Source organism: Phodopus roborovskii, unplaced genomic scaffold (assembly GCF_943737965.1).
Source record: "Phodopus roborovskii unplaced genomic scaffold, PHOROB, whole genome shotgun sequence".
NCBI lineage: Eukaryota > Metazoa > Chordata > Mammalia > Rodentia > Cricetidae > Phodopus > Phodopus roborovskii.
Genome location: NW_026125506.1, coordinates 6374186 through 6395153, shown reverse-complemented (window position 1 = coordinate 6395153; position 20968 = coordinate 6374186). Strand labels below are relative to the sequence as shown.

Genomic DNA, 20968 nt, shown 5'->3' with positions numbered 1-20968 from the left:
TTATAACCGCCCTAGCCATGGGTTTTTGACCAGGTTCACAGTGCCAGGTCTGAATTCCCTCACGTGGAGCAGGACTCAAGTTCAATCAGAAAGCAGCTGTCTGGCCCCATTAACAGTGGCCACTATTGCAACAGTAGCAAAAAGGGCTCACATTGTGGGTGACTTCTTCCCTGCAGACCTACACAACTCTCTTCAACACTATGAAAGCTAGCCAGCAGGGAGGAAGCTTCCAGTTCAGGCCCAGCTTGATGTCTCTGTGTCCTGACACCAGAGTGTGCCATCTGTTCCGCAATGGGTCTTGTCATCTAGTTTGAATGGGAAACCAGGGATAAGGGCACAGCCTGTGTTGTTGGGATGGGGGGATTCTCCTGTTCTCAGGGACTCCACAGCCAACAGCTCGCAGAGGGCAACCCACTTTTGGACTGAGATTTTCATTTAATGCCTTGTGTCTTCGGCAAGCATCCACCCCATGTCTTTATTTTATTGATTTTTTTAAGTGCTTGCTTCTCTTTTAATGAAACAAATTCAAAAGATGTACAGTCAGGCTCATGGCTCATGGTGTATAGTTCACAAGCATGGAAATTTTATTGTTTTTTTTTTTTTTTTTTTTTTTTTTTTTTGTGACAGGGTTTCCCTGTGTAGCCCTGGCTGTCCTGGAACTTGCTCTGTAGACCACATTGGCCTTGAATCCATAGAGATCCATTTGCCTGCCTCTGCCTCCAGAGTGCTGGAGCTAAAGGTGTTCAAGGCCACACCAGGCTTTTCCAATTCATTTCTTGCATGAATCATGGGGTCAGCTGTGACACATTGTGTGTAGGATATAAATATTAATTTTTTTCAGTCACGAAAGGCAAACTGGTGTAGGCAGAAGGTGATCATGTGAAAAAGTTCAAGGGAGGCATGTCACAAAGGCTGAACACCTTTCTCTCTGAACAGGGCCTCTGAGCTCTGGCTTCTGTGTGGAGCACCTTTTTGAGTAGCTTTTTCTCAGGATGTGACCAAGACAATTCTTTATTTACACAGGGTCTCACTGTGTAGCCCTGACTGGTCTGGAACTCAATATATAGTCCAAGCTGGTCATGAACTCACAGAGATCTGCCTACCTCTCCCTCCCTAATGGTTGGATTAAAGGTATGCAACATTATACCTGAACCTAACAAAAATCTTAGCAACTGTATCAGAGCCTCTTCCTACTACATCTAGCAAAAGTTAGAGGATGAATTATGTGGGTGCCCTGCTTTAGATCAATTACAGTCTCCTGAGCCAGCCTGGCAGCCAAGGGCTGAGGGGTGGCATGTGCTGTGAGGTCAGCTGTCAAAGGGTTGACAGCACTTGCTACCCAAATCTTGTTGCGTGAAATCTGGATGGTCCTCCAAAAGAAAAGGAGGATACTATTACTCGAAGAAGGAAGGATGGATGGCAGATAGACAATAAACCACCAGCACCAGAGTCAGGATCTATTGGAAAGAGCTATAAAATAAGACCTGCCAGGCCAATATAGTCTGGGAATAAAGGAGATGGTAGGAGGGATGGGGGAGAGAGACGAAGGGAAACAGAGAGATTCTACAAGGTTCTGGGGAAATGATTCTAAAGCCACAGTCCTGAAACCACATATGCTTGTCACATTGTTTTTAAAACTAGCATCCAAAATAAAATGGCGATTTCATTATGACATTTCTATGCTTGTATGTGGTTGTACTCACACTCATTAGCTTCTCATGATCCTCTCGTCCCCTTTCTTCCTCTAAATTGTCCTCGTGTGTGTGTGTGTGTGTGTGTGTGTGTGTGTGTGTACATACCCACACGTGTGTTCTCTATCCAGATGCTGTATACTAGAGATTGTTTTTGTTTTGTTTTTTTGTGAGACAGGGTTACTCTTTATAGCCCTGGATGTCCTGGAATTTCCTTGGTGGGTCAGCCTGGCCTCAAACTCAGAGATCGGACTGCCTCTGCATCCTGAGAGCCCACCAGCTAGATGTTTGAATTTCTAAACCTGGCTAATTCACTTAACATGAGGATCTCAGGCTCTGACCATTTTTCCTGTGAATGATAGGATTTTGTCCTTCTTCGTGGCTGGACAGAACTCCAGTCTCAATTACTTTTTGACACACAACTGAAATACCAAGCTGTTAGACTCTACTCGGAGCTGGGCCATGTAGGGAGCAAATAAGTGGGAATTCAGATCTTAATCCTGAACTTGGGTGTTCTCCTGATGAGCTTAAGCAAGCCTTGGAAGGGTGAAGGGTGACCACCCATACCTGGGCCTGAGGACACTCGTGGGAGACAGGGGCTTCAGTGCAAGAAGGAGAACAGGCAAGGGGACTTGGAACAACTCCATCACACTGCAATCAAGTCTCACTCATGAGCACCTAACTAAGAGAGGGTGCCACAGTCTTTCCCTGCCACCAAACAAAATGTGTGCATGAAATGTCTGTAGCAACGCTATTCACATCAGCCAAAGGTGGGAATGACCTATTGTCTATCAGTGATTAAACTGAACGTGCTATGTCCATGTAATGAGTATTACACAAAACTGGGAGGGAAGTATGACCTGTGCTCCAGTTGGATAGACACTAACAGCAGTAGGCTAGGGCTGAAAGGTTGGCTTACAAGCTAAGAACATGGTCCTTGCAGAGGACCAGAGTTTGATTCCCAGCACCTGTATTAGGTGGCTCACAACAACCTGTCACTCCAGCTCCAGGGGGAATCTGACTCCATCAGGACTTGCACTCACATGCACACACACAAGATTAAATAAATCCGGGGCTGAAGAGATGGCTTAGTGGGTGAGAACACCTGCTGCTCTTATAGAAACAAGGGTTCGATTCCTAGCATCCACCTGGCAGTTGACTGTCAGCTGTTTGTAACTCCAGTTCCAGGGGATCGTACACCCCCTTCTGGCCTCCATGGGCATTGCATGCATGTTACTCCGGTGGCTACATGGCATCTCCCCCTCCCTCCCACTCTCTGCGGTAGCCCCGCCCATACTTCCTGCCTGGCTACTGGCCAGTTAGCATTTATTCACCAACCGTTAAGAGAAACATATGTTCACAGCATACAGAAGGACCTCCCCATCAGAATAAACTTACTCAGTTCTTGGGGCTTACCCATGCTTCCTGCAGCATGGCGAGTGTTTAAAGCATACTTCTAAAATCACGTTCTGTTCTTCAGTGGGGGGGGGGGGGGGAATCAGAGGATCGGGATGACATGTCTACAGATGGCCGTTCTTTGTGTCCTGCTGTCTACTGTATTATGAAGTGCTGTGTAGCAACCTAATACAGTGCAATGGAAATGTGACAGCAATTTGTATCTCTCTACCACCATGTGTCCTTGCGTGGGGAATATGGCCTTTTGCTGATAAGATTCTGGGGGTGGCGGCAAGATAGTTTAAGGGGTTAATGCACTTGCTATGCAAGCCTGATGAGTTTGAGCCCCAGAACTCACAGTGGAAGGAGAAAACTGACCCCACTCCACACAGTTACCCTCTGACCTTCACATGTCCAATCACTGTAACATGCATGTACACACACACACACACACACACACACACATTTTAAAAAAAAAAAAGAAGAGGATTTTTGTTTGTTTTAATTTGAGATAATGTCTTATTCTGCAGCTCAGAAAATTCACTATGTAGCCCAAGCTAGCCTCAAACTCATGGAAATCCTCCTGCTTCCGCCTCCCATGTGCTGTGCCTGGCTTAAGATCTATGTTTCTCTTCTTCATACTCCTGGGCCCCCAGTGTGAGGATAAAGGGGCAGTGGCCAGCTGCTTGCTTTGTATACAGTCAGTACAACAGGTCCAAACCTAACCATTTGTTAGCAGTGGCTTTTCATGTTCACAAAGCTGAAGCAGCCTGAGACAAGCCAGGCTTCTTAATATCCTTTTGTCTTTCGTAATCATAACGACCCCAGAGGTTGTAGCCCAGGACAATGATACTGAAATCAAAGTAGGAGGGAAAAAGGAATGACTCCAAAAGGTAGATTAAAAAAAAAAATTAATTTCCCCAGCCGGTAGGGTCTTTTATGAGTGTGACAAAATAACAGGTTGAGAACTGAGGGCTGAATTTCCTGATGCAGGCTCATCACAAGAGGGAATTTACCCCTCCCCCAAGCAATTAAGCTTTAGAGTTCCGGGGTGTGCGCATTGTCCAACCCAGGAGAGCAAGAAAGCCTAGGAGCAGGGACAGCAGTTGAGCTGTTAAACCCTCAAAGGACCTTAGAGGAAAGAGGTGGGAGTGGAGGGTGAGAGAGGGAGGGGGAGGGAGGGAGGGAGAGGGAGAGAGGGGAAGGGGGGAGGAAGAGGGAGAGGGGGAGGGGGAGGGAGAGGGGGAGGGGGAGGGAGAGGGGGAGGGGGAGGGAGAGGGAGAGAGAGGAAGGGGGAGGAAGAGGGAGAGGGGGAGGGAGAGGGAGAAGAAAGGAGGGAGAGGGGAGGGAGAGGGGGAGGGAGAGGGGGAGGGAGAGGGGGAGGGAGAGGGGGAGGGAGCTCTTAATTTCTTCCCAGCGATGTTGAACAGTCAGGAAGGGCAGGACAGTGGGCTAGAGACACACTGCCAGTATCCAGGGGCTTAGCAACTGACACTAACAGGTGACTTGACCAGAGATCCTAACCACTGATAGATGCTGGGACTCAAGCCCCATGTCTAACAAGCTCCCAGCCAGTGCAATTCACATTCAATCTCTATTTAGCTCTCAGAGAAGCTCAAACTAATTTTGTGGTATTGGATCGATGACACAAAATTCTGGATTGTCATTAAGTCTGAGTTACAAGCTATGAGAGAAGAAAAAAAAAAAGCAATAGAGCTGTTAATATTCAGATGTATGTGTATGTGTGTGTGTGTGTGTGTGTGTGTGTGTGTGCGCGCGCGTGCGTGTGCATGTGCAGGTGCTCTTAGAGGCCAGAAGAGGGTACCAGATCCCTCTATAGTTGGAGTTACAGAAGGTTATAAGCCACATCATATGGGTACTGGGTACTGAACTCCAGTCCTCTGCTAGATCAAGTAGGAGCTTAACCCCTTCCCAGGTGGTTTTAATCCTAAACCACTCCAGGCACCTGGAGCAGGCACAGTAACAATGTCCCGTCACTTCAACCATTTATTTTATTCTATGTTCGTGACTATAACGAAATGCCCGTGCCACGCATGTTGCAAAGAGGTTTATTTAGCTCAAGGTCTCTGGAGGCTAAGAATCCACAGTTGTTCCCATCCATTGGATTCTCGGTGACCACGGCTGGCACTGGCATCATGGTGGGAGAGATTGCCAGACAGATCCAGTCTTCTTTTACAGTAAGTCAAGGCAATAACCAGCCTCCTCTGGAGGTGACACCACCCCTTTCTGGGGAACCACGCTGAATGAAGGAGGGAAGACCCACCCCCAAGCGCGGGCAGCACCGTCCCATGGGCTGGGGTCCATCTCCCTCTGCTCCTTGACTGCAGATGCAACATGTCTGGCTGCCTCACATGCCATGCCTTCCCATCCACCACCGGGGACCGGCACACCCTTAAGTCAGTAGCCAAAATGGACATTCTTCTCCCTTCGAGTGCCTTTCTGTCGCAGCAACAAGACAAGTAATTGCCACAGGCGTAACTGTGAAATGAGCACCTCACGTCTGTCCTCTGCTCTCTTCTTGAGGACGAAGGGGCAGTAGAATAAAGCTAATGGGTCTCACACTAAAGTGGATCGCAATCCCTTGGAGGGCTTATTACACCGCAGGTGCCCCTCCCCCAGTTCCAGAATTGATGAGTTTGGGTAGGGAAAGGTAATTACCATTTCTAACAATGTCCCAGGGGCAACCCAGAGCTCACCGGTGTCACAGCTAAGAGCTTGGGAATCAGACTCTTGGTAAGATCTCATTCAGCCCCTGATGCCAAGTGAGCAACTAACTACTAGCTTGGGTTTTCTTGCCAATAATTGTGTACTGACTGACTCCTACAAACCCATCATAATGATGAGTACTTATAAGCTGAACCACAGTCAATTGGGGGCCATGTGTGCAGTAAACACAAAACACTCTGGACACTGTGTGGACCACAGTAACAGCCCTACTGGAGATCAACTAGTAAGAGCCGCCCATTCATTTGTCCATCCAGCTGTGTCACGTGCTTCCTTTGGGCCAGATAGTGTTACAGGCACCTGGTATGTGGTGGTCAGTACTAACGTGTCTCCTCTCATCCAGCAACAGTCCATCTCCAGACACACGCTGGTGACATCATCAGGGCTGACTACACCATCATCCACACAAATTCTGCATGTGAAACACCCAACTCTACTGTAGGAGAACCCACCCCAGGTTTGTAAGAACAAAGAAAGGCAGGGCTGGGCGTGGTGGCGCCCACCTTTAATCCCAAGGACCCCTACTCCTTGAGTCAGAAAAGGAGTCACGGTTACAGGTTAGGACAAAGATGCTTCATCCTAGTCAGAATTTTCCTTTGCTTTTTTGTTTTTTCAAAACTGTAGTCCTGGCACTTGCTCTGTAGACCAGGCTGGCCTCGAACTCAGAGAGATCCTCCTGTCTTTGCCTCCTGAGTGCTGGGATTAAAGGTGTGCGCCACCACCACCTAGCATCCTGGTTTATCTTAAGTCAAAGCTGGATGCATTTGTAGAGTCAGGTAAACACAGCCATAATTCTAAAACTTTTATCTGCTTAGGGACCAGAACATCATTTTTACTTCTGGTCCCAAATGGCTGCAGACATGTGAAGATGTATCCATAAAACCCTGAACAGCTAGTGCACTTGATCTTTTATTAGAAATTGTCCTGTGTGTGCGTGCGTGTGCGTGCGTGTGTGTGCGCGTGTGTGTGCGTGTGTGTGCGTGTGTGTGCGTGTGTGTGCGTGCACGCGTGTTCATTTGGGTGCAGGTGCATGCATATGTGTGGGTGCACGTGTGTGTGGAGACCAGAGGTTAACCGTGGGTGTTATTCCTCAGGAGTCATCCATCTTATGTTTAGAGACAGGGTCTCAGGCTGGCTATTGCCCTGTCCCTACCTTGTCGTCATTAGGATTACACACACCACCACCACTCCTGCCTTTTTACGTGGGGCCCGGGGATCAAACTCAGGTCCTCATGCTGGTACGGCAAGCACCTTACCCACTGAGCCATCGTTCCAACCCGAAGAATGTGTTCCAGTCTTGTCTGACTCTCTCTCAGCCCAAAGAGGGGACACTACTATGAAAGGGTTACCAGCAGTTTAGTTTAAGCATGGTAGTCAAACGACACACTCGTTATGGTGTGTCACTGCCAACCGCCCTAGTTACTTTTTTATTGCAGAGAGACACTATCACCACGACAATCTGTAGTAGAGTTTATTGGGAGCTCACAGTCTCAGAGGGTTGGAGCCCATGATCTTCACGGTAAGAAACATGGCAGCAGAAGGCACGCAGGCATGGTGCTGGGCATGTTTTGGGAAGGATTAAGGGGTGTGGCCTTGTTGGAGGAGGGCGTGTCCTGCAGGCGGGCTTTCAGGTTGAAAAAAATCCACACCATTCCCAGTTAGTTTGCTCTCTCTTCCCACTCGTGGATTTTTGTCTCAGGACACAAGCTCTCAGCTACAGCTCTGATGGGGACCATCACCATCCTCACAACCTCAGGGTGCCACGTCTCCCCACCACGGTAGTCATGGAGTCACCCTCTGACCGTAAACAAGCCCCCCCCCCCAGTTAAATGCTTTCTTATGCCGGGTGGCAGTGGCGTGTGCCTTTAATCCCAGTACTCAGGAGGCAGATGCAGAGGAATCTCTGTGATTTTTCAGGACAGCCTCGTCTACAGAGTGAGTTCCAAGACAGCTAAGACTACACAGAGAAACCCTGTCTTGAAAAACAAAGCAAAGACTCCCCACAAAAAAAGAAAAAGAAAAGAAGGAAAGGGAAAGGAAGGAAGGAAGGAGAGAAATGTGTCCTCATGTAAATGGCCTTGCTCATAGTGTCTCTCTTCTCAGTAAAGGAAAGGTGACTAAGAGAGCCACGCCTTCCAATCCTTCCCAAACCGTTCCACCAGCTGGGGACAGGGTATTGAAACAGATGAGCCTGTGGGAGCCATTCTCGTTCAAACCATCCTACCAACCGCTGAAGCTTTGTTGGAGATGAAACCATGAAACAAGATCAAGGTGTGTAGAGAGTGGTAGAAGGCGAGACAGCGGCACGGCCCCTGACCTCTGGCTGTGTCGCTGTATGGCTCACAGCCATCTCTCAGTAGACACTACCGTGGTATGCTGTGGTGCTGGAGCTTGTTCTTGCTAGAAGGTGTCATTGCAAGCTTCGTAGCTACCTGAGCCAAGTAGCTGATGATCTCAAGACCAGTGTTCAAATCAGTCTAAGGAGAAAGTGAAGAGTCTGGATGCTATCATCCCTGCAGCCCCATCCGAGCCAAACCCTTCTTTTGTGATGTGTTTTGTTTTGTAACCCAGAACGGATAAAATTCCTTCCCAGGGAAGACATAAGCAATGTCTCCCTCTCCTCAAAGGGTTCCAGTGACAAACAAATGATTCTACGGCCAAAGTTCAGTCTGAGAAATCAATGCATTTTGGGGGCTTCCTTACAGAGTATAAGTGAGAATTACAGGGTGTGCTCCTTCCTACACAGAGAGCACTAGGAAGGGTTTACCAAACAGGGAGGAGGACTTACTCACAGCCTCTTCTCCCAGGCTTCCTCAGCATATATACTCTGGCCCCTCCCCCAGTCCACGTGCAGTTAAGGCAGCTACAGTAATTCTTTTGTAAGTGAACACAGCCCAACTAGGCTCCCAGGGCAGCTACACACAACACCAGGCTGGCCGTGAACTGGATACATAGCCAAGGATGACCGTGAAGGATGGAATTACACCACGAAGACTTGGCATAACAGGCACGCAATTCCATGCCTGGTTTCTGTGGTACTGGGAACCAAGCCTAGGGCTCTTTGCATGGACTCTGACAACTCAGACACACCCTCTACCCCCAAACCCCTTCCCCAGGGTTCCAGGCAGGGGTTAGGCAGCAGCAACAGCTTCCACCTGTGTTTGAGGCCTCCCTCTTCCCCAGCAGGCCACAGTGGCTTATAACTCCCTCCCAGCGTGGCTCTCCCCACCCCCCCAAGCCTAGGCTGCTCCTGGTATCTTCATCTCCTACCTTGTAAATTGTGATGGTGTCTTCAAAGGCTTGATTTCCCAAGAATTAGGAGACTGGAGGCAGGAAGTTTTAATTTTAAAACACCATTGGGCAGAGCCCACATGGAGAGCTTTTTGTTTTTTGTTTGTTGTTTCAGAGGAAAAGGAAATGGGAGAAAGGGGAAGGGGTGGGGCCTTCTCTGGGGGGGGGGGACAGGGTCAGCAGAAGAGTGAAGGGGGACAGAGAGACCGGCAAAGAAGGGGAGGGACAGGGGCGATGGGGAGGAGGGGAGGGCGGATGGGGGTGGGCAGGGCCCTCTAAGGAGAATGTAGTGAATGCGCACAGGTGGTGCTCTCAGTGGCTGCAGCTGTGGGCTATCCTGTCAGAACCCCAGGGGCAGGCCAGTGCAGATGCCTGAGTACTAACAAACTCCAGGCCAGTTGAGGATACAAAGTGAGACCCTGCCTTAAAATAAAAGCAAGCAAACCAATAATAATAAAGGCTTTATTGTGGGTGTAATACACACTCCTTATAGAAAATACAGGGCAGCAAAAAAGATGAAAGTTGGGCTGCGGAGCTGGCTCAGGGAAGAAAGGTACCTGCCAGGGGCAAGTCACACACACACACCACACACACACACTCACACACACACACACACACACACCACACTCACACACACACACATACACCACACACACACATCACACACACCACACCTCACACACACACAGAGACACACACACACCACACACACATACACACACACATCACACACACACACCACACACACACCTCACACATACCCCACACACATACACACCATACACACACACCACACACACACCACACACCTCACACACACAGAGACACACACACACATATACACACCTCACACACACACCACACACACACCTCACACACCACACACACATCACACACACCTCACACACACCTCACACACACACACAGTGACACACACACATACACACGCAGACACAGACACATACACACACCTAATTAATTAAAATTAATTTAATTTAATTTTTTTCAAGGCAGGGTCTCACCATGTAGCTCTGCCTGCCCTGGAATTCACTCTGTAGACCTTGAATTCAGAGATCTGCCTGCCTCTCCTCCCAAGTGCTGACATTAAAAGCATGTACCACCATGCCTGGTGCAAAATAAAATTTAAAGATAAAAATAAAAGTGGTTTGAAATCCTCCTGATGTAGGGGAAAATGTGTATGTATATATACAAACATATATACAAACACACAGATGTTTTTCTGTGTGTGCTTATGTGTGAGTGTAAATGTATGTGAATGTGTTATAGGTATGCATATGTATTTATGTAACTGTATTCGTGTGTATGTATGTATGAGTGTGGATGTTTCTGTATGTGTGTTTGTGTTTATGTATGTGTTTGAGTGTACATGTATATGAATGTGAGTATATATGCATGCATATATGCGTGTATATGTGATTGTGTATCTGCATATGTATGTGTGTGTGAGTGCTAGTATATGTGTTTGTGTGAGTGTATATGTGACTGTTGTGTATAGGTATGGATGTATGTATGTTTGTATATGTAACTGTTTTCGTGTGTGCATGTCCGTACGTATGTGTGCGCACGCGTGTTTGTGTGCTGCTGGTTATGGAACCCAGGGCGCACTGCCCGCATCCCCACCCGCTGAAATGTTTTTGGCTGTGGAACCTGCGGCTCCTTTGCGGCTTGCCCTTGCGCTGTCAGGATCTGGCCCTGGTGAGGCCCTGGGTAGCACCGGCTGCAGCGCGCGGTCTCCCTGGACCTCCGGCGTGGCCCAGACAGCCGGCTCTGGCTGGAATGGTTAGCTGTAGCAGGGCAGCGAGCCAGCGCCTCGGGTTACCTAGCAACTAGCGCCCTAGCAACAGAGAGGAGGCGGGCCGGAGGGAGGAAGCCGGAAGCGGGAGGCGAAGCCTCGCGAGGGTTGGTTTGCGCGCGGACTCTGAGTGCGGCGGGTCGGTGGCCCGGACCCGCAGCATCTGTCACTCATGGCGTTGGTGCCTCCGGAGCAGCGGCCCTCGGCGGCCCGGGCCCGGAACTTGCCCTGGTAGGAGCGGCCCCGCATCCTGCTTTCCACCCTCTTCTTGGAAGCTTTGTGATCGCCTTTCCGCTCCCGGCCTGCGGCCCGCGTCGGCACTGCAGACACCCGGCCTTGGCGCCGCAGCCGCCCGCACACCCGCTCGCCTGCGTCCACACCAGTCAGCGCAGCGCAGCCATCCTTGGGTGCCTAGAGCATCGCCAGTGCGCTTTGATGACCCTGAGAAATCGGGCCTGACTTCCTTCGGAAAAGCTCAGAGACCGGGGGAGGGGCGGGGGTAGTGGGGAGGCTTCCATTCGAACTCAGGTGTCCACAGCGCTGGCTTTTTTCCTTTCATATTACCTTGTATTTATTTGCGGGGGAGGGGAGTGTAGCAGCGCACCCGTGTGGAGGTCAGGGGACAACTTGCAGGACCCGGTTCTTCCAGCAATGTTCCTTTGCTTGCTGAACCATCGCGGGCCCCCAGCGCTTGCATTCTGCACGGTCCTACAGCAGCTAGCGATGTTTTAAAGCAAGCCTGACCATTCTTACTACTTTTCTGGTCTGTGCCCGAGGAGGAACTATTGTCGTGGGCCACAGGATAAGGTCACAGGAATGGAGTCGAAGACTGTGGCCTTTTGAGTCCGTTTTCTCGGTCAAGGTTGTTCCATGCTGTAGCATGGCCCAATTAAATCATAACTTCCTTGTGCATATTTAAGTATGAGCTCCTTTTCAAAGCCACATGCCTGTTCAAGTTGTTCAGGCTCAGTGCTCTTGACTTGGGGGCCCGCTTTGGGGGTGGGGCATCAGGGAGTTGGGTTGTCCTGCCCACTGTAGGATGTTCAGCAACCTCCTGACTCCTGCCCAACAGATGCCACTAACACCCACTGCCCACTTATTACAGCTAATGGCCTGGCAGATGTCCCCTAGGGGACAGACTCACTCCTGGTTGTCAGAGCCCCTGGCTGTATTGAGATTGAAGAGTTTCTCTTCCTCTCCTGCTTGGGGATGTGAAGGAGATTCTTTGCATGTGACAGCACATGGCTTGCATCTGTACATGTTGTAATTTGTGCTGAATCCCATTTCAGGGTTGAAAAGTACCGGCCACAGACCCTGGCCGACCTCATTTCTCACCAGGACATTCTGAGCACCAGTGAGTATCCCTGCCTTTTGCTGGTGTCCTTGTGGGAGGGCTTGGGTACATTTGGCGGCGATGCTGTCTCTGCTGGGAGAAGGCGTAAAGGGATGGAGCGTGTTGGTTCCTCTTCCACAGTGCACTAAAATACCTCTGAGGGCACTTTTAGAGATATTTCTTATTTTATTGTTTAGGTGTTTTGTTCGCACACATTTGTCTGCGTACCATGTGAGCCTGGCGCATCCACAGGCCAGAAGAGGCGTCGGGTGCTCTGGAAGTGCCGCTGTAGGCAATAGTGAGCTACAGTGTAGGTGCTAGGAACCAAACCCAGGTCCTCTGTAAGCGCAGCACTCGCTCAGCTCACTTGACTGCTGAGCCATCTTCCCAGTTCCCCACCCCCTAGACTCCATTCAGAGGAGGGAAGATTGATTTTGCCTCAAGGGTTGAGAGGTTTTGGCCCACGGTCCCTGGCTGCACTGCCGAGCAGAACTTCGAGCTAATGGGAACACTGTTCACTCGTGTGGACAGGAAGTAGAGGGCTAAAGGGCCCAGGCATGACCTTCAAAGGCAGTGCCTCCAGTGACTCATCTGGAGTCCTCGGAAGACATGGTCACACCGAGCCTTGACTCCAGGACTTAACCCCCACCTCCTCTGACACCGAAGGACTGAGCACAGCTCCAGGCCCCATGTGAATGTGAGGGTCCCGGGGGCTGACATTGTCCCCTTCCTCCCACCTCAGTTCAGAAGTTCATCAGTGAGGACCGCCTGCCACACCTGCTTCTCTATGGCCCTCCGGGGACAGGAAAGACATCCACCATCCTGGCCTGTGCCAAGCAGCTGTACAAAGATAAAGAATTCAGCTCCATGGTCTTGGAGGTGAATGGGACATTCTCGCTACAAAGAGCTCAGACCGCCAGAGTCTTAGCTTTAGCCCTGCTGTTTGTCTTTTTCTCCCTGGCCTTCTGCATGCTGGATTGGTTTGGCCTTCGAGATCTGGGTGGGGGTGGGAGGTGTTGAATAGGGATGCTGTTTGGACCCACGGTGGGGGTAATCCTGGGCAGCGTCCACTTCCTCCAGGGCCCAAATCGGAGGTCATGCCCTCCCCACAAGCTGCTCTGCCTGCCCACAGCTCTTGTCGAACCCTTCGGATTTAGGGGTGATAATGAGTTCTGCGTAGCCCTGTAGCTTCTTTAGACCAGTGGTGCCCATTCTTCCTAACGCTGTGACCCTTTAATACGGTCCCTCATGCTGTGGTGACCCCCAACCACAAAGTTATTCTCATTGCTACTTTATAACTGTAATCTTGCTCGTTGTGACTCGTAATGCAGATATTTGGTCTGAGGTGACACCTGTGAAAGGGTCCATTAATGCCCCTCCAAAGGGGTCTGGCCCACTGGTTGCTTCAGACTCCACACCTTTATTCTTAGATTATTACACTGAGATATGTAGTCTGTGCATGTTGGGACCGTGGCTGATAATCTTAATACCCTTAGATTACAAAAATCCGCATGCTATGTTGAAAGAAAGGCACCTGGGGGCCTAGGGACATTGCTCAGTTGGTAGAGCCTACCATACACAAAGTCCTGGGTTTGACCCTTACCCACGGTCATCTTAGGCTATGTGAGTTCAAGACCAACTTGAGGACAAAAGACCTTCACTCAAAAGAAGAGCATTTGACTTTCGCAGTAGACAGGAGGCTCAGCCCCTTGCTGTTCGGTGTTCTTGCTTTAGTTTATTCAAAACCCGATGGCCTCCAGGTGGCGAGCGCTCAGGTTAGCATCATTTTCTCTCGGCAGAGGTTACTGGTTCAGGGTCACCAGGCTGTGCTTGATTCATAAACTTACGTGGACGGTCCCTGAAGGGTGGGACACAGGTCATGCCTTTCAGGATGTTATGTGGCGGTGGTGTGTGGCTGAACGGTTGTGTCTCAGCTGTCGTCAGAACTAGAGAACTAGCTGGCGCTACTGGAGTGCCGAAAAGGCAGTTTCCAGCCAGGACTTCCTAGCTGGCACAGGGTGTGACTTTCACTGCAGCCTCTCTTCCGAGTGTAGCTGAACGCTTCTGATGACCGAGGGATAGACATTGTCCGGGGGCCAATCCTCAGCTTCGCCAGCACAAGGACAATCTTCAAGTAAGAATTGTATGCTGTCTCTCCCTAGAGGTCTTAGTGCATGAAGTCGGGGCATAACCTCACTACTAAAGTCTTCCCTTTGGCCACTGTCTAGGGAAGAAGGAAAGCTGGTCAGATGCAAACAGACCAGTCAGGGACGGTTCAAGAGATGTGGGGTGCCAGGGTAGGGTACTGTTGAGCCCACATCAGAGGCAACCCTTGGGGGTACTGGCTCCATGTGGGTCGTTAGCTGGGTAACACTGGATGAGCTGGGATAATGGAGATCAGGAAGGATGACTGGCGTGGTGGACAAAGTGAGGAAAGGAAGGGGGCCCTGAGATGGCTCAGTGGGTTAAAGTACTTGCCACCAAGCCTGATGACCCAAGTTCGATCCTCAGGACCTACCTGTGAAAGGCGAGAACTTACTGGCACAAGTCATCCTATGGCCACCATGTTTATGCTGTGGCGTTCTGCACGCGCACACGTAGTGTAATAAATGGGCTTGGGTGTGCGTGTACCTGGATGGCCTACTCACAGCCCTGGGTTCCAGCCCCACAAGCAAGCAGCCGGCAGAATAATACTGTGAGTGAATCACAACCACACAGGACAGACAGGACAGCAATTAGCCCTTACTTCTGGCTATGGGGTGGAGGAACGGCAGGCAGGTGTCAACCTTCTTGGGGTATTTTCTCAGAGAAGATGGACCAGGGGTGAAGATGGAGGCTCAGCCTGGGTGTGGGAGGGAACTGAGGGACCTTCAGCATGTGTTTGTTCTCCTAGGAAGGGGTTTAAGCTTGTGATCCTGGATGAAGCTGATGCCATGACTCAAGATGCCCAGAATGCCTTGAGAAGAGGTAAGACTTGCTGCCCCATCTGATATGCTGGCCAAGGAGTGTACAGGAAGCCAGGAGTTCTGGGTGTGAGATTATCTTCCCATCAGGAGGCACCTCTTAGTCCCGGTGATTCAGACGACTGCCCTGTGGCCTGGTCCCCTTCAGCACCCCAAATATGGCTGGTCTCTGTCATCTCTTCGTCCTCTACTGCGGCCTTCGGGTACAGAGTGGGACTCTGCCATTCAGTGGGGACAAGGCTTAATTTCCTAATCTACTTGGGGAAAACAAACCAGAACAAACAGCAAGACTGTAGGAGTGACTATCGTGCGGAGGGTGCCTGTTTTGCTGTGGGTGGGGCCAGGGGCAGGCACGCCTGTTAAAGGCCCTTCTGTGAGCAGCTCCCACTAACACTCCCAGGGACCTGCTGTGAGTCCCGAGGCGATGAGGGAAGGAATGGGAGAGAGGAGGAGGGACACAGACAGAATTTCTTCTGGTCCTAGAATGTTGGCACCCTTCCTTCAGCATCTTGTTCTGCCAAGTGACTGTCAGTGTGGGCAGATCTGTGTGGGGACACTGGGTCCCTGCAGAGTGACATTGATGTCCTGTGCATCTCTCAGCACTAGCTGAGAATGGACTGCAGGGAAGTGTGCACAGCCATCCCCGGCTAGAAAGGCGGGACTTGGCAGCCTGCCAGACAGCGTCTTAGGCAGGGATGGGGCTGGTGGACAGCCTCGAGGAGATGACAAAGATGTGTTTGTGTGCTCTAATGGTTTGTTATTAGCTTAGAAAGGGTGGTGACTCATGCCGACCCAGCGCTCCAGAGGCTGAAGCGGGCGCATCTCCTGGAGTTTGAGGCCAGCCTGGGCTACAGAGTAAGATCTACCCAGGAAGGTGGTTGAGCTGGACCTGTTGCTCAACACCCTGCTACACCCTTAGCCCCTGCAGGCAGCGAGCTCTCCCGCTCTTACTGTGGTTAACCCTTCTGAGGGCCCTCTGGAAGGTCAGGGTGGACTCTGAAGTGTTTGGTTTTCCTCCCCAGTGATTGAGAAGTTTACAGAAAACACCAGGTTCTGCCTCATCTGCAACTATCTGTCCAAGATCATCCCTGCCTTGCAGTCTAGGTGCACAAGGTTCCGATTTGGTCCCCTAACGCCGGAACTCATGGTTCCCCGCCTGGAGCATGTAGTGCGAGAGGAGAAGTGAGTTGGCTTCACAGGAAGGGGAGGGCCTTGGGGACTGAGGGGCATGGAGACTGGGCAGAGTGCCTAGTCCAAGGGGAAGCCAGCCTTGGGGACTACTGGCTGCTGCCATTTTCCGGGGGTCCTGAATAGGCTACCTCATGAGCCTGCCATCCTGAAAGCTGCCCCCTCTGTCATGGGAACTGACGACTGCTAAGTCCCTTTTTGTACACACTGCCATTTGGCTGGAAGGGACGTTTCTGAGACAGCCATTCTAGGCCGTCAGCTCTGGTAGCTTCTGGATGCTGTACATCGGGAGAGAGCTGTCGCCTCCATTCTGAAGTTTTTCTTCTCTTAAAGCCCTAATCGTTCAAGGCCATCTTGTTCCCCATGGATGATGTTTGTACTGTTTGGGGAGTGAGGGGGCTTTAGTTAACTCCTTTGTCTGTTTCCTTTTAGTGTTGACATCAGTGAAGATGGAATGAAGGCCCTTGTCACTCTGTCCAGTGGGGATATGCGCAGGGCTCTGAACATCCTACAGGTACGATTCCACTCCAGGCAGATTAGAAAACCACTGGTTTGAAGTAGCTTTACAAGATGGACAAGACAGCCGATCCGTACGTTCTTCCAGACGTCCAGCGACACGCACCGGCTTGCTGCCTGTGGTCCCCTAAGCGAGACGCAGCAGCACCAGCAGCGGAGGGCAGCTCTCCGCTGTGGGAAGGGCAGGATTCACACTGTCCCTGGCCTGTGCCCTGTCACTGCAGCAGGGCAGCCATTGACAGCGTCTGGGTCCTTCTGTCTGCAGAGTACCAACATGGCCTTTGGGAAGGTGACAGAAGACACCGTGTACACCTGCACCGGACACCCCCTCAAGACAGACATCGCCAACGTTCTGGACTGGATGCTGAATCAAGACTTCACCACCGCCTACAGGTGTATCCTTTCTTGTGGCTGCCGTCAGGCTTGGGTCTGGGGGGCCCAGGAGCCCCGGCCTCAGCCAGCACCTGCACCTCTCAGGTGGAGGCTGTCAGCTGGTGGACAGCAGGTGTCCCCAGGTGGAGAGTACACTTCTCTTCCTGAATGGCTCTGGCCTGTGAGAGGCCACAAGTAACTTCTCCCTTCAGTTAGGCCTTGGGTGGAGAAAGGAGTCATTAACTTGCTTTGCAGTGAAAAGAAAGGCTACAGAGAACCGTGTGCTTTTAAAGGGTGTTTTCTCTGCTCTGCTAAGAGACAGCTGTACCTCTTAGAAAAGCCTTATTGAAGATAAAACCAGTTTAAATTGGGCCTGTGTGCAGCTAGAAGGGGAGAGGCGTTTGTGCTGGAATGAAAAACCCCACTCTGAAGTCACCAAGGGCTGGTTGAAGCCTCCCTAAATCCCTAAAGCGTGTTCTGGAACGGTTTCCCCTCCCTTAGCTGCTCCTCCCAGACATCATGGAGCTGAAGACTCTGAAGGGCTTGGCTCTGCATGACATCCTGACTGAGGTTCACTTGTTTGTGCACAGAGGTAACTGGTGGCCCCGGTGTGTGTGTGTGGGGGGGGGGGCATAGCTCTGGGGTGGCTACAATGGGTGAATGGGTGTGAGGTCTTCACTCCTGCACAGAAAGTGTCTGGCCAGCCCTTCATCTTCAGCAGCTCTGAACTGCTGGGGAGTGGAAATAACCCCCTAGGGGTGAAGGCTGTTCCCTCAAGGGAACATTGGAGCAGTGAATGGTATATTTTACTTTTTACTCTTGTACATGCGTGTACACACATGGCCTACTACCTCTGGGCGGTGTCCACAGACCTGGTTTTGGGGACCCTCACCCAGGGCTGTGGCACCCTGACGCTGTTGTCCAGCCCGTCAGTTTCTTTCCTTTCCAGAGCCGCCTCCCTCCAAGGGGAGATCTAGCTACAGCTTCCTTTGGAAGTTTCGTGCTTCCTGCCTTCTTATAGGGGTCAATCTCTGCTTGGACCATGCCTTCCAGTTGCCCTGATGTTTCAGTCAGCATGGGGTGGGGGGAGGGAGTGGCTCTCCAGGGAACCCTCCACATAGCCTTTTGGAAGCTTTTCTCAGACAGCTGCCTCCTTCAAATGGAGAGGCGCCATCAGGCAAGCACTATTGTGTGCCTGTGTGGGACCCATTGCTTAAGTCTGGCTTCCTAGTTCCTATGTAGCTGTCACTCACCATGGACAGTGTTGACTTGTCTGTGTTGCTATGTTCACTGGACCAGGGGATGAGGACTATGTGTATGGTCGAGTGTTCTTTCTGTGTTTGTTTTTGGTGATACATACGGGTTATAGAATTTATCTCTTAATGTATGCTAGCCAGGTACTCTTCCACTGAGCCACACCTCAAAATGAATCACACAACAGCCTATAGACACCTGTGGGGCCTGCACCTTCCTTAGCTCATTGGTCTGGTCTGTCGCGGGCCCGTCAGAAGCCCCGTGTGTGATGTGTGGTTGCTTTGTTTTATATTAAGAAGTGACAGCTCATACTCACTTGATTTTGTTTTCTCCAGTTGACTTTCCATCTTCGGTTCGGATACATTTATTGACTAAAATGGCAGACATTGAGTGAGTGTTTTCCCAGTTTCAATTCTTTGGATGCCCCCTCTCCCGCTGTGAGCTTTTTAGTTTCAGCTTGTATGCCATTCAGATACGTGCGATCTAGGTTGGGGTAGTGCCAAGTGGATGTGGTGAGGGCTGGCCGCTGCCTGCAGAACTCAGGCAATAGTACAAAGGGCAGGCACAGCTCAGTCCCATGTCTGAGCAGAGGTCCCTTCAGTCCTCCAAGCTTTAGCTCTGCCTCAGATGGGGTATGCAGGTCGTTTGGGGGTGCCAGGCTACCCTGCTTATTAAGGCATTGTGGTCTAGAGGAGCCCAGTGGAGGAAAAGCAAACAAGCTGTTTCCCACTTTGTGCAGCTCAGGAAACACTGTCATTAGTCCCGAGTGACATTGGTAGCTGTCATTAAGTGGACAGCACACTGTGCCCCCACCGATTGGCAGTATCACCAGCTCTGGCAGGCTGTCACTGGGTCTGGTGGACAGACTGGGTCATTTTCTATTGCTACACTGGGAGTGATTTTGCCTTCGGTGGCTAGGCGTTTAAAAGTGACAAGATGACACCAGCGCCCTGCTTTACTACCTAAACCACAAACCTGCAGCCCCCTCCCGAAGCTCCCTGTCCGTTTGTATGCCCTCACCACCCCTCCCTGCCGGCTGTGGGGGTGTGGCGGGTGGAGTCCGCACCTGCTGGTGCTGGGTTTTCACAGACGGGAGTGTTATCCAGAGAGGTTCGTCAGCTCTGGCGCCCTCAGTGCGCTTCATCTCAAGCTGGGGTCACTGTCCTCAGGTACAGACTCTCCGTCGGCACCAGCGAGAAGATACAGCTGAGTTCCCTCATCGCTGCTTTTCAAGTCACCAGGGACCTGATTGTCTCCGAGGCCTAGCCGCTCCAAAGCCTGCTGGCCTGCCTGGGGCCCACTGGCGACTGGAGGACAGAGGGCTTGTTTACAGGTGAAGTACAGCCCTGTGCCGCTGAATAAAGCTGGTCACAGAAGCTTCCCCCAGGCATTTGGGAGTGCTGTCTGCTGTTTGGAGCCGGGATCTACAGAGCAACTTTAATCTGTGACTATCCACTGCTTGTCTTTTGTAGGGCAAAACAAATCTTTGTGTGTGTGTGTGGGGGGGTATGCTTTGGGGTGCTTTAAAGTCGTGACTGTCAATTGCTGGGGTGACAAAACTGGCCTTACCTCAGTTAGCTCTGCAGTGTCAAGTTGAACATGCTTCAGATGTTGTCCAGCTCAAGACCTGCATCTCCGAAGTTAACCTTTCTCACTTTTGTATCTGCTTTAAATGGGTGCTAGTGGGTTTCTGATCAAAACTATTCCTAACATGGTAACACACCTATAATCTCAGGACTCGGGAGGCTGAGGAAGCATTACCAGCTACTTGCACGTCAGCCTGGTGAGATAAATTATGTCAGAAATACAACACGCGTCTGTTGTTTACTTTTAGAAGGCTTCCCTGCAGGTTCCAAATTCTGTTGTGACAATAGCAAAGAAACTGTAAAAATACTGTGCCTTTCTGGGCCAGTGGCTGTGCAAGCCTCACTTGTTGGGGGGGGGGGGGGCTGAGATGCTGTGGGTGTTCCTGTCTGTGCAGCTGGGCTATGCCTACACTAGTCCTCCACAGTAAGAAGGTGCTTGCTCAGTGTTCCATGTCTGCTGGCCTGCCCACATGCATTCCTGTCAAGGCCTTTGTAGCTCATGTCACAGGATAAGCTCTCCTCGGAAGCTGTTGCTTAGAAAGCTCAGACTGTTGCCTCCAGGCCTCTGTACAAGGGTAGAGAAGCATGTGCTTTCCCCGAGCTAGACAGGAGGCTGTGGACATTGGGGGGCATCTGGTGTGCCACGACCAACCCGCTGTTTCTCAGATTAGCTGTGTGAGATGCCTCTGAGGTGCACACACTTTCCGCACAATGGACCCTGAAGTTGAGTGTGTGCTAAGGGAGAATTGTGTTTTCTGGTCCATGGACAGCTTGGCCCCAGGTGGTCGGGGCTGGGGGCAATGTGTCAGGAGCGGAGACAA

General features: G+C 51.0%; 2 protein-coding genes across 3 annotated transcripts in view; both read left to right on the top strand.

Annotated features, from left to right (window-relative positions):
• The window catches only part of Pebp1 (phosphatidylethanolamine binding protein 1), a 97875-nt gene that overhangs the window by 6364 nt on the left and 70543 nt on the right, over nucleotides 1-20968 (top strand). The gene's annotated exons all lie outside the window — the stretch shown is intronic.
• Nucleotides 11008-20371, top strand: Rfc5 (replication factor C subunit 5). Of its 2 annotated transcripts, none has more exons than XM_051176525.1 (11): nucleotides 11008-11166; nucleotides 12225-12289; nucleotides 13011-13147; nucleotides 14323-14402; nucleotides 15162-15235; nucleotides 16254-16413; nucleotides 16852-16926; nucleotides 17194-17330; nucleotides 17822-17899; nucleotides 18897-18951; nucleotides 19731-20371. In XM_051176525.1, the coding sequence occupies exons 1-11, from the start codon at nucleotides 11108-11110 to the stop codon at nucleotides 19825-19827; spliced, it is 1017 nt and encodes a 338-aa protein (XP_051032482.1). In that variant the 5' UTR covers nucleotides 11008-11107; the 3' UTR covers nucleotides 19828-20371. The 2 variants fall into 2 exon arrangements, with proteins under 2 accessions (XP_051032482.1, XP_051032480.1); XM_051176523.1 differs by having other exon boundaries at nucleotides 11009-11166; nucleotides 16852-16933; nucleotides 17201-17330; nucleotides 19731-20366.